This window comes from Metopolophium dirhodum, chromosome 7, assembly GCF_019925205.1.
Source record: "Metopolophium dirhodum isolate CAU chromosome 7, ASM1992520v1, whole genome shotgun sequence".
NCBI classification, from domain to species: domain Eukaryota; kingdom Metazoa; phylum Arthropoda; class Insecta; order Hemiptera; family Aphididae; genus Metopolophium; species Metopolophium dirhodum.
Genome location: NC_083566.1, coordinates 5,947,210 through 5,960,426, shown reverse-complemented (window position 1 = coordinate 5,960,426; position 13,217 = coordinate 5,947,210). Strand labels below are relative to the sequence as shown.

The 13,217-nt window shown below is 28.9% G+C and overlaps 3 protein-coding genes across 4 annotated transcripts in view; 2 read left to right on the top strand and 1 right to left on the bottom strand.

Annotated features, from left to right (window-relative positions):
- The first annotated feature begins 133 nt into the window (after nucleotides 1–133).
- LOC132948198 (serine/threonine-protein kinase TBK1) lies at nucleotides 134–4,008 on the top strand. Its single transcript, XM_061018570.1, has 4 exons — nucleotides 134–1,641; nucleotides 1,704–2,008; nucleotides 2,069–3,308; nucleotides 3,479–4,008. The coding sequence occupies exons 1-4, from the start codon at nucleotides 1,387–1,389 to the stop codon at nucleotides 3,884–3,886; spliced, it is 2,208 nt and encodes a 735-aa protein (XP_060874553.1). The 5' UTR covers nucleotides 134–1,386; the 3' UTR covers nucleotides 3,887–4,008.
- LOC132948196 (integrator complex subunit 4) lies at nucleotides 3,924–10,259 on the bottom strand. The gene is made up of 17 exons (XM_061018566.1): nucleotides 10,058–10,259; nucleotides 9,816–9,977; nucleotides 9,487–9,615; nucleotides 9,265–9,420; nucleotides 9,016–9,192; nucleotides 8,235–8,374; nucleotides 7,984–8,176; nucleotides 7,742–7,916; nucleotides 7,475–7,680; nucleotides 7,295–7,417; nucleotides 7,100–7,235; nucleotides 6,870–7,003; nucleotides 5,630–5,982; nucleotides 5,408–5,572; nucleotides 4,913–5,072; nucleotides 4,618–4,840; nucleotides 3,924–4,273 (listed from the first exon to the last, which is right to left on the bottom strand). The coding sequence occupies exons 1-17, from the start codon at nucleotides 10,106–10,108 to the stop codon at nucleotides 4,062–4,064; spliced, it is 2,895 nt and encodes a 964-aa protein (XP_060874549.1). The 5' UTR covers nucleotides 10,109–10,259; the 3' UTR covers nucleotides 3,924–4,061.
- A 366-nt stretch (nucleotides 10,260–10,625) lies between these two features.
- LOC132948199 (aryl hydrocarbon receptor nuclear translocator homolog) overlaps nucleotides 10,626–13,217 on the top strand; it is a 42,789-nt gene continuing 40,197 nt past the window's right edge. For both annotated transcript variants that reach the window (XM_061018575.1, XM_061018574.1), the window contains exons 1-2: nucleotides 10,626–10,927; nucleotides 11,153–11,201. In XM_061018575.1, the coding sequence (XP_060874558.1) occupies nucleotides 10,900–10,927; nucleotides 11,153–11,201 (77 nt within the window). In that variant the 5' untranslated portion in view covers nucleotides 10,626–10,899. The remainder of the gene's footprint in view (nucleotides 10,928–11,152; nucleotides 11,202–13,217) is intronic.

Below are 13,217 nucleotides of genomic sequence, written 5' to 3'. Positions count from 1 at the left end.
CTCGCACGCCATCTACTTGGAAGCGGTACGCCCCCCACCCCCACCTAAACGGCAATGTCGACCATCGTCGTCACACTGGTCGCTACTCGCGTTGTACGCAAAATCTCAGTACTCAGTAGTCAGTATCTCACGTTCTCAGTACTCAGGACTCTCATAATTAGTTATTGAGTTAAATGAGTTTTGAGATTCTCGTCTCTCACTACAGCGGATTATTAACAATAACAATAACTCGCAGAATAGTTTGTTTTCCGTGCACTGAACTATAAACAGAACAATCGTACATATTTTCATTGTTTGCCCGTACAGCTGCTATTGGGCTGTATATCAGTTTAAACTGTAAATATTGAAAATAGTGTAAAATATGTGTACGACTATACTAAATACTAATAAGTCGATTTTCATGATCGATATCATAATAATATTATATAAAATATATACGTACCTAGACTGTACGAATCGTTATGATGAATGATTTTAGGGAAACCGTTTTATTTTTTACTGTTTCTGTAACAAGAAACAACAATGTTGTTTTCGTGCACCTCCCCACACTGACACACTGTTGTATTTCGTTTGATATTTATTTATTTTTTAAGTTTTATTATCATACCGATACCGACTTTATAGTGAGTGTCGGCTATAATAATTATAGGGACATACCGTGTACAAGTAACAAGTACAATATTATGAGTTGTCCTCATATGTATTACTTTGTTCCGACAACGAGTTCATTATTCAAATTATTTTCGAAATATTATCGATTTCAACGTACTGTTCTACATTTCTTTTCTTCTAATATAATACTATGGGTACTATTAAAATTTATAAATTATAAAATTATTTTATTATTTCAAACATTCGGGCCGCGACTGCCTTAGGATGTCTTGTCTTCAAAAATCCCAAAGTCCCTACAGTCTTCTACCATAGAGAATAGAGCACTAATCATAATAGACAATTTATTATAATTTGTGTTTTTTTGTGTTTATTGCATAGATAATATATATCTATATTGTATTATTATTATTTATGGTTTATTATTGTTATTATTATTTTGCGCTGTAAGTGATAAATGATAATCAATGATAAGAAATAATAATATCAAAACAAACATTTAAATTTTTAAGAACTATGGTCTATACTATTAAATAATCAACGTTTTTTTAGACAGAAACCGAATACTGGTGCTAGAAATAAGAGATAGATCATTTTCAATACATATCTACGTTTCGATGTCCATACTTGAGGTAGGGCTGTAGAAGGTCATTTTTAGGTCTTCTATAGGAATGTCAAATTCTGCAGACCGTGACCAATGGTGTTGTCACTACAACAATTGCTGTGGATTTTGGAGAAAGTGAACAGTGTCCTTAGCACAGTTGTCCTGAACTAGTCATGTCATTTTTACGTGGATCCACAAATTATGTTTGGTGTACTACAAGTGTGCTTGGAAAAGGTGCAACTGGTGCGGTCTACCAAGGTGTCAATAAACACAACGGTGAACCAGTGGCTGTCAAAACTTTTAATCAATTAAGTCACATGCGGCCTTTCGATGTCCAAATGCGAGAGTTTGAGGTGCTAGAGAAGGTTAAACATGAAAATATAGTAAAACTGTTAGCCATTGAAGAAGAACACGAAAGTCGTGGAAAAGTTAGTGATTGCTTTTCATATTTTGATGTTATATTAAATTGCTTAAGTTTGTTTTGTTATAGGTCATTGTTATGGAACTATGTACAGGAGGGAGTTTATTTACAATACTAGATGATCCAGAAAACACATATGGCTTACAGGAAGATGAGTTTCTATTAGTCTTAGAACATCTTACAGCCGGCATGAAACATTTACGTGACAATAATTTGGTACATAGAGATTTGAAACCTGGTAATATCATGAAGTTTCTGAGCGATGATGGTTTGCCTATTTATAAATTAACTGATTTTGGAGCTGCAAGGGAATTACGTGAAGATCAAGAGTTCATGTCGTTGTATGGAACTGAAGAATATCTCCATCCACATATGTATGGAATTAAACATATTTTGTGTTTATTTTAAGTTGTTTGCAAATATTTTTTTTTCAGGTATGAGAGGGCTGTTTTACGAAAACCAGTTGCAAAGACATTTGGAGCTACTGTTGATTTATGGTCGATTGGTGTTACATTGTACCATGTAGCTACTGGGAATTTACCATTTAGACCATATGGTGGGCGACGAAACAAAGAGACTATGCATTATATAACAACTGAGAAGGCATCTGGTGTTTTATCAGGAGTGCAAACATCTGAAAAAGGTTCAATAACATGGAGTAGAGATTTACCAAAGAACTGTCAATTAAGTGACGGCTGTAAAAAGCTTATTACACCGATTTTAGCCGGTCTCTTAGAATTAGAATCTCAACGAATATGGAGTTTTGAAAAGTTCTTTGCTGAAGTCACTAAAACATTAGATAGAAGGCTTCTACATATTTTTCATACCAATCGTGTTCAAAATATACGTGTATATTTGCATCCTGATGAAACATATGAAAGACTTCAGTGTTTAATTCAAGATCAAACTGAAATATCTCCTGCTAATCAAATACTTTTATACAAATCTACATACCTTCTAACTGAAGTAGGATTAGATCTTCCTGGTAGGTCTTATAAGCCAACTGAAATGCATAAACCTATTTTGCTGTTTAGTAAAGAAAACAATAACGTTACTTTGGTAGCTGATGGTGAAGTACCCAATTTCCCAAAATTTCCAGATATGTCCCTACCAAAACTGACATCTGTAGACAGTGATGCAGGACTTGCTAAAACTGCATGTAGTGTAGGACACGTTTGTAAAAAGCGTGTTGAAAAATTGTCACAAAACAGTCAACTAATTAATAAATGTGTACAAGTATTTACAAAAATTGTAACGGAAAAACTGAAATCTGTATTGAGTAAAAGTGACCATTTACAAAGTGTGTTTAAATGTACAAAATATCTTGTAGAGATTTCTGTACGAGGACATAAAAGTGTTAATAACATGATTGGCATCAAGAATATATCTACTGAATTGAAAGATGAGTTAGAAAAATTAAGTGATGAGTTAAACAATAGCTTAAGTTTGGCAATACAACAGTTACATCAGCGGTACGTCAAAGAAAGGACATTAACTAGAGAATGGCAATCAGCAACTAGATCATTTAAATGTCCAAATAAAAATAGGGCTCCTGCAAGAATAAAAACGCTAGTGGAAAGATTAAGAGATTCATGGCAACATTTGCTAAGAGATCGTGCTACACGTAGTCTTACATATAATGATGAGCAATTCCACGTGTTAGAAATAATTAAGGTATGTTATGGTTATTACTAATTTAAATTTAAGAATTATGATTTTAAAATACTTGTTTTTTTTCCTTAAATAGTTAATTGACTTAATTTTAAAATAGATATCCTTTCAATTATATTAAGTTTATTTAATTTAAAAAAATCATTAATTTATTTTGTTATGTGATTTTCTAGATCACAGAGACCAGTCGTAGAGCTCGAACATTGTTAGATACAGATGTTCAGCCTGTAGTCATGCAGTTGGCTGATTGTATGGCAGATTGGTACAAAATGGCACAGACTGTCTACCTGCAGGCACAAATTTTGGACAAGGATTTTGATACATTTGAGCACCGTCTGCTTGGATTCATTGAGCGTGCAAATGACACAGACGCATCATTTCATGATGGTCTCGTAAATGTTGCTAAAGTAAAATTTACATCCAGCGGTGCTAAACATGCGGGTCGCATTAGTGCTCAAGATATTCAAGCGTTGAGGGCCAGTTTACGAGGTCTACGTGATATTGATGACCTCGTATCTGATATTAAGGGAAAAAATGAAATGCTCAAACATATAACTGAGCCTAGTAAATTATGCGACTGACTTAATGTTTTTGAATACTAGGTATATTGTAAATAACTTATTTATACAATGCTTTCAAATTTTTATTAAAAAATATTTTTGTATAATCCAATTAATAAAATCATAATTGATAATATTGAAAACAGCTAATATATTCTATCTTCGTGTTATATAATAAAAAAAAAAATTAACCAATTCACATCCCTCGTCTTACAGGTTTAGGGTGCACTTTAAGTTTGACTGGTTTGCATAAATCAACAATACATGGCTGTGTTGGAGGTAAGACATGTGCCAGAGCTCCTTCTGTTTCGGTCAGATCAAATGCTAAGCTCAGCTCCACAAAACATGCTTCTGACCATTCAGAACGGTGTGATATCAATGCATTAGTATCAAGTAGATAGTATGATTCTAAAAAAAAAAAAAACATTCAATATAATATTAAAATTAATACTACTACAGAAAGTGACATACCCAGGAATTTGTTTATTTATTTTAGACTAATTTTAGAGCAAGTTATGAACATTTTAAAATTGTAAATTTCAATTACTATACTATTTAATTTTTTTATTAGACTAAACGTTGATGGTATGAACACATTTATAAAATCAAATTAGATTTTACATCAAGTCATGAAAAGTATACTTGTTTTGTTGAATCAATACTCATACTCAATGTTATTTAATTTTTAAGATTATTAATTGTAATTACAATAGGTGAAATAAACAATATAAATTCTATTGAATTTAACTTACCATTACTCAGATTTACCAGACGCAAGTGTTTTCTTGGTGGCATGATTAAATGCGTTTGTTGATCTGGATATTTAATTTTTAAACGCAATAAAGATAATGAATCTGTTTGTAAACTATATAACTCTGCATTTAATGGGATAGGAAGGATTAAACCAGCTGATAACTTATGGGTAGTATCTGGTCCACCCTGTGGACGATTAATAACAACCTTACACATTTTGATCTAAAATAAAATAAATTATAAATGTATATTGTCAGAAAATTTATTATTATTTTATTATGTATAGGTTCTCACGTTAGTGTTTGGTTTTGGTGGTGGAGTAGGTTCAGAGCTTTGTAATATGGGTAAAAGTAATTTAGCCACAATTCCTGGTTTTGATTCTTCTAATTGAGATAATTCTTTAAAGACCACAGAAGTGAATGCCTCAAGCTGTAGATCATGTTCACTAATATATCTAAAGATATATTAAAATATACAACTATAATAATTTAAATGAAACAAATTTATGTATAAAAATTACATTTTATATACAAAAAAAAGAAGCATATGCATTAAAATCCCACTAGTTATTACCTATCTAGCGTCCTTGACAATAAAGACAGTAAAAAAAAACTATTATAATATACTTCAGAGGTACTAGCAATGGGTTTGTTTCCTCTCTCATGTCTTCGTGTATATTTGTATTTTTATTTTGCCATTCATATAATTTACTTATTGTTATATTATCGGTATAGAATTTAAATATTCTTTTAAATAAAAAAAAAATAATATTTTTGATTATCTACTTACTTAATTGTGTCTTCTAACTGAGTTAAAAAATAATGACTCAGTGCTCTGGCTGATTGGTTTGTAGCATTTACAATATATACAAGGAGAAGTGCTATAACCTTTAATTTGAATTGTTTTATGCTAGCTAATTCTTGAACACTCAGGCCAACAAACAAGTACTGCATTCTAAAACATCAAACGATTAAACATATTGATAAGATTAATTAATTTAGATTTACATACTTTAAAGTATTCTGTAACAACTGTGAAATATTTGTGCGCACATTATTTGCTTGATGAGTAGAAACAGCATTTGAATAAAATGTTTTATTATTATTATTCAACACTTTATTCAATAACAGTTGACTATGCATATATAATGCACTAAGCTCTGCTGTACCATTAACAGACTGATCAAGTTGAGCTAGTCTTATAAGATTTTGATAGAAGGTTTCCAGCAAACTAATTTTCACTTTTGTGCTACCTTTGACAACAGATACTTGATTGATTAGTGATTCGAGAAGTTCAAGAGATTTAGGCGAGTCTGACTCAGTTGATCTTAATTCAACTTGGCTTATTGATAAACGTCCACCTAGCTAAAAATATAATATAAACATATATTTTAAAATGTTTGTTACTTATTAAAAGAGTAACTAAACATTTAATAAAACCATGATGCTTCCAAATATTCATTTTAATTTTTAAGCATAATATAATATTATATTTTTTTAATAGTTTAATGATATGTTAATACCAACATGTGTATTGTATATCATTTATGATATGTACTAAGAATAGATGATGTCTATGTATTAGTGTCTAGTGATGTTTGTATATTGCTCTGCTATTGTGGAATTTAGATTTATGGGCATTTAATTGAAAAACATGGTTATTACACTGTCCATCAATACATTAAGTTTGTATATTAATTAATCTATAGTATTATAACAAAGTAAAAAAAAATATACTAAAATATTTTTTTATACTTTTTCTGTATTGTGAATTAAAGTTAATAAAATATAATAATAGTAAATGTTTGAATAGTATTATATAAATATCATAATATTATCAAAGTAAAAATAAGAATTGTATATACATTAAAGAATTAGGTTTACATAGTCTAACACCTAAATGTTGATACTCTGGACTTAGTAACACAACTTCACTAGCAGTAAAAAAAAAAAGTTTTGCATAAAAAAGAACCGTTGAAACTATTTGTAGTAAAGAAACCAAATTTAAACGTGATAAATTGAACAATATTTTTAGTGTCACACTTTTATTTTGTTGATATTATTAATAAAAAAAAAAAAAAAATGCTAAGTCAGAAAATATTGTTTTCCGTATCATGAATAAATTTGGTTACTAATTATTAATGTCACCTGAATGGGTATTTATCACAAAAGATGTATGGGTATGTGGTGTCCTCTTAATGGTTATTAAAGAAATTAAATCATAGTTATTAAAATTTAAAATATTTTCTTACTTGCAAGGATGGAACTAAATGAGGCATAATATCTCTTAAGTAGCTATAGTGTTTAATGGTTTTATCCTCTAGTAAAGATATAATAGAATTACACTTGGATGCCGCATTGAATACTAAAATCAATACACTTACATCTATTTTATGAGTCAAAGAAAAATTATATTATTTGTTTGATCAATATAAAAAAAATCTAAAGCTATACATAATGACATATAAATATTTAAGGATACATGATGGTTCTTCAACATTAGGTTCAGGTGTTTCAAACATAGGATGAATGGCCAACAATTCAGGTACTAATGCCAATGTTAATGTTGGATGCCTAAGACCTAAATTTTTCATACAGTTCCATATAGATTTTTTGTCCTTAAAAAAATATAGATTAATGAAGACAAATGCTTATTAATATCAAAACTTTTATTTACCTCTGGATATTTTTTTAAGCTTTCAATTAATCTGTTAGTGCACATCAGTAATCCTTCTTGATTTAAGAGTTCAAACGATGCAAATATATTATGTAAGCCTTCACGCACAACGCTCGATGAGTCCTAGATATTTATAAAATTATAAAAATATAAAATTAAATACAAATAAGGTATTTATACTTCAATCACTGCTAAAATAATCTCCACTTGATCATCACGGAGTCCAGACGCATATGAAAGTTTTACAAGACTTTCAATAGCTATTAAGCGTACTTCTTCAATTTCGTCATTAAACATATCTACTAAAAACTCCATTGCAATCACTGCAAATTCTGAATGTCTAGTTGCCAATGAACACATGGAACTTATTGTGGCTATACGTACCTCTGAATTTAAAAACTTGAAATATTAATAACACATTTTTATTTTTTAATAGTATACTATTACCAAGAAATTCATCTTCCAAGCCATGAAGATAAGCGCCACTAGCACCTGTGCTAACTAAACTAACTTGCTGTGCATCCAGCATCTCTTGAGGAGTATCTTTAGTGCTTAATGCACTCATCATAGCTGTACCCTTTGCTAAACATTCCCAAACACGTTCAATAGAAGTTCTTTTTCTCTATAAAATGTAGCCACCATTGATTATATATTTAAATTATAATTATATTTAAAAAACAAATATTTACACGCAAATTAGACATTAATGTTTGATCAAGTGTTTTCAACAAAACATTTGTACTGACAGACAGAAAAGATCCAAGAAGCTTTGCAGCTTGAGTACGAATACGGTAACTTATATCAGTCATAAAATTACATATATTTTCAAATGCTTCATCAGACATTCGAGCCATTTCTTCACCATTACTACCTTTGATTCTTCTATAAAAGTTAACAATTAGTTTATACATTCAATAACTATATATTTTGAGTTACTTACTCTTCAGGATAATAATTTCCTAAAACTGAAATTACATTTAAAGCGGCTTCTCTCACCATTTCATTATCGTCATTTATAACTGAACAAACATCTAGATATACAGCAGGGTTTAACCTTATACCTCGGTCATGTAATCGAACCTAAGTATGATAATATTAAATTATAATATGATAAGAAAAACTATTTCAAACTATAAAGCGATCTCAAGAAATCATAAAATCAATTTATCACAATTTATGTAAGGGAAAAGAAACTCAAATTAATATTTTAACAAATTTGTTATGACGTATCATATTGGAATATCCTTGTTAAAAATGTAAAAACTAATTTATTAAAGTACGACTTTCATAAGCTTATGAAGTAATACTTGGGAGACGATAACAAAAATCAAATAGTTCAAACAAAACGCTAACCAAGGAGTAGTACACTTAAAGGTACATGATGCAAATTGGCGTCATTCAGCATATGCAAACAATGTTAAATGAGGTCATTCCGTGTCATCCACAGTGGATGTGTTGAATTTTATGTACTTAAAATTTACATGCATTCTATGAAAAATTCAAGGGTGTAGAAATCAAAATACTTAGGATAATTTTTTTTTTCTGATGGGCACAATTTATAATTTTTATTTTACATCTTAATGTATTTTTTATATGCTAATTGTTACAGAAAAGTGTATTATAGTTGAAGGAGATATAAAATAAATTAAAGAAAGGAACTTCTAAATATTCAAATAAAAAAATATGAATACCAAATGCATTATTAAACCTTTGTTTTTTACCATTGTATTAAAAGCATTACTTCTTGTTTTTGCATTGTAATGTTGTGTATAACTTCCAATTAATTTAAGCATTTCAGAATGAATTTCCAAAGAATCTTGTGGAATTTTCACTGGCATCAATTCACCTATTACCTCTAAACTCTCACATGTTATGTTTGGTCTATAATCTCCCAATGTCTATAAAAAGTATAAATACATATTTTTATTTCATAATCTTTAATAATTAATAACTATGAAACAATATTGTACTTTTTTAGCATAATTAGTGAGTTTCAAATGAAGAGCCATATCATGGTTCATACGTTTTCCAAGTGCCAATAGTGTTTTGAGACCACTAGTTTTGATCTTCTGTGATTTAACTTCTTTCATTAAAATAAATATTTCTTCAACAATTTTGTACACATTCTATAACAAAAAATTCTTTTATAGTTAAATATATTTTTTTTAAACTACAATAGTCAATTAACGTACATCTTCACTAGTTTCGTCTGAAGACCCAATAGCTGATAGAACAGAAAATATTAATATCTTGACCGTAGAATCTGATTGAAGTTTGAAATGTTCACTGAGTTTAATTAAGATGTTAGGGATATCTGAATCCTAAAAATAAATTATACTTACATGAACTAAATACTTTAATATAATAAATAAATTAAATAAACTATACTCTGTCTCATTATACAAATAACCTCTGGTGGTTGGTTTCAGTCAGTAAATTTCTAATATTTAAAAGTAGATATGCACAAAATATTATATATTATGTGTCACTACCTAGTTACATTTGACAGTAAATTGTTTACCTGAAATTGAAGTTGTTCCAATATTTGCAGCAGAATTTGCACTATCTCATTCGGTGTTTTACGACCACTAATTGTGTTTACTAATGATAGGGTTGCACCAGTTGTTAGAGCTGACAATTTAACTAGACATTTCAATTTTTTTACTGGTGGTTGTTGCTCCAACTATGAAAAACAAAATGTTTGAAAATGTTGATGGAAGTCATGTAATAACACTATGAACTATTAATAGTAATATTGCTTACCACTTGTGTACTATACTCAGCTAGTGCTCTTTTTTTTAAAACTGCCGCCATGATATTATGAATGTAATAAATAATAATATTATATTATGAATGCATCAACTATTTAAGTATCAAGAGATCATCTTTTTTTACACAAACCAACTCACTGTCCACCGATCACTATCAGGCATCAGCTATATCTAAGTCCGTGGTTTGTGCTTTTTTTAATTTTTAGAATGCCATAATGATAACGATAAACGTATTATCATTCGAATACAGAAAATTCAGGTTTTTACCACTTACCATTGATATACCATTTTATTAAATTGAAATGTATAGAGAAAATTGAATTTTAATATTTTAATATGTGAAAAATAAATGTCTGTCATTTGTCATTAATTCGTTAATTGATTAGTTTTAATTGATCATTCAATAAATCGTGAGCTGAGTTTAAAACGTCTTTGCAAAAATTAAAAGAAATTCAAAATGGCCGAATGTTGATATTTCAGTAATCCATACATATATATATATATAATATGCCTGCTGGAATAATATTTGTGTGTAGTGTGTGTGACTGTGTGTGTATTGGCTTGCGTTGATGTGCGTGTGTGTACTTTTCCTCCCTCGACCCTCTCTGTAATTGGTATCTGTTAGTCTATCTCTCTTTCATCTTTGATTCTATGAATCTTTCGTTTCTCTTCTATTATTATTGTTTTTTTTAGATACAGTAAATCAATTGTAGTACTTTGAAAAATTATCTGAATACGTATTTTGTGTGAAAATAACTAGCATTGTATTAATTTCATAGTGCGAACGGCATGCGCCATAGTGTCGTGTGTAGTAAGTGTTTAGTGGTTTCATAAATGACAACGCTAACGCATTCGTTGCCTGGTAAGAAATGTGACCAAATTATAGTAATTTAAATTATCTTTGCCGATAAATCTATCAACTTAATGAGCGATTGAGCGTTTAAAATTAGCCCCAAACCATCCCCTGTAAATAACCCATTCGAAATATAAAAAAAAATCAATATTATTAGTGATATTTTATTAACTGTATTCGACTTTTTATTTGTGCATATGTAGTATACATAGTATTTTTATTATTCTGTTCCAGGCACAGACTTGAGTAAAGTCATACAAAAACGAAGAGCTGGCTCTATAGGGTAAGAATTAAATGTTTTAATTTTAAAGTTTCTCTTAACTGTGATCTTAATTGGTTTGTAAACATTAGTAGCAAACCATTAATTACATAAATATCATACTCTATATTTTATAAAATTTTATTGAAGTAAGTACATTTATCAGTTGAAATATTTTAAAATAAAAAAAAACTCAAGTTTTGAACAGTATGTTTCTGTTTAAATAACAGATTCATAAATATGCAATTGGTAGAATAAAATATATAAATGGTGTTTTTGTAAAAATTGAATTTTTGAACTTATAGAAGAGGTACAACTAGGACAACACTTTTTTTCTCCCATAAGTAGGTGTACTCTCTACTAAGTTTGTATATTATTTGTAAGTGGATTATTATAATTGTAAATTTACATAAGTATATAGATAGGTATATATATTCGTCAATACATTACTTTTTTTTTTTAATACAAATTGTCCATCTTTTAAATTATCTACTTCCAATACATCTATAGTTATTCCTTAATAAATTGACAATATCTCTTTCAATATTAATAATAGCCAAATTTGAAAAATAGTCTTGCAGCTTGCTCTCTCTTAGAAAATGTTTTCTTATTGAAGAAAGCATTTTTGTGATTATTATTATCCAATATATAATTGGGGAAGGTTTAGTTCATACCTACTTCTCACCAGTGGCGCATAGTTAAGTTGAAAAAAAGTGCATTCAATTCTTATCAAGGAACACTAACTCACCTAATTCATCATTCAAATGATGAGGACATTTTAAAAATACCACACATGATAAACTGTAATAGTCCACAACACATAAAGAAGCTGTCTTTGCTCCCAATTTGCACAACATTGTTAGAAATTTTTCGAGCAAATTAATTAAAATTTTATTGTATAGGTTAGGTATCTATTTTGTTAACAGTCATTTCACAAACATTTGGATTATATGTTTGAATACATTTATAATTTATTTAGGTACCTAATATAAGAAATAATTTTAGTACTTTACAATAATATACTATATTATATTAATTAACAAGATGTGTCAACGTATTTTAAAGAAATTCTTAAAAAAAACAAAGTGTCTTCTTGGTCTTTGGGTAACCAACTTTCGGAGTCTATTCCAAACCCCTCTAAAAATGAACAATAAATAATAATAATATTATTTTCCTTAATAAATATTATCCAAAAAGGTGGACAAGTGGGTACCGCTCTGCTGTAGAGTAGTATTGTAATGGATGTATTATTTTTGAATTCAATGATAAACCATTGTATACGAAAAAATGATTTTGAGCGGTTAGCGTAGTCCTTATAATATTATTATTTTTTATTCGTTGCTATGGTGATAAACAAATCGTTAGAAATTAAAATCCCATTTTTAGCGGTTTTTCATAATTTGTCGGTAGTTTTTCTCGACTCTTTCTAAAACTACTTGGAATTTTCAATTTTTACCTCCTAATAGTATCAACTAGGTTCACTTTTCTATCAGAAAAAATGCTGATCTCAAAAATTGAAGCATGCTTACCATCCAAAATGTTGGTGACAGACAGAAAAAAAAAACACATAATTGTAATACCAATACATTCTTTTGCTCCGCTCAGAATCTGAAATGTCCTTAGAAAAGTACTATGTACCTATTTATTATTTTCTTAGTATTGTTCCCGGTATTATTGATAAATATTATAAATATATCAAATTCTTGATTTTCCTTAAAGTGCTTTGTAAGCGACAAGCAATTGTCATTTTAAATATAAATTTAAAAAAATTGAAAAGTTCTTCTGCTGCAAAAACTGTTTAAATACAATGAATTAAATCATTGTCGATATATATTATATATAAAAATATTATGCAAAAAAGACTGTCAATTTGAACTTAAAACTATTATCAAATAAAATTGTGCTCATGTCTTTTTGACATTTTTAAATTACTGTTAGAACAACTTCGTAGCGACATTGTATCATATTTTCTAACCTTAGATATTTAAATTGAAAATTAAATAAAAATAATATATATAATAATTTGTAAATTTTTTTGAA

Coding starts and splice junctions, on each gene's coding strand:
- LOC132948196 (XM_061018566.1), bottom strand. CDS start 10,108: ATGGCGGCAGTTTTAAAAAAAAGAGCACTAGCTGAGTATAGTACACAA. Junction 7,917..7,983: donor CATTAATGTCTAATTTGCGT/GTAAATATTTGT, acceptor TACATTTTATAG/AGAAAAAGAACTTCTATTGA. Junction 4,274..4,617: donor TCTGGTAAATCTGAGTAATG/GTAAGTTAAATT, acceptor TTTTTTTTTTAG/AATCATACTATCTACTTGAT.
- LOC132948198 (XM_061018570.1), top strand. CDS start 1,387: ATGTCATTTTTACGTGGATCCACAAATTATGTTTGGTGTACTACAAGT. Junction 1,642..1,703: donor AACACGAAAGTCGTGGAAAA/GTTAGTGATTGC, acceptor GTTTTGTTATAG/GTCATTGTTATGGAACTATG. Junction 3,309..3,478: donor ACGTGTTAGAAATAATTAAG/GTATGTTATGGT, acceptor GTGATTTTCTAG/ATCACAGAGACCAGTCGTAG.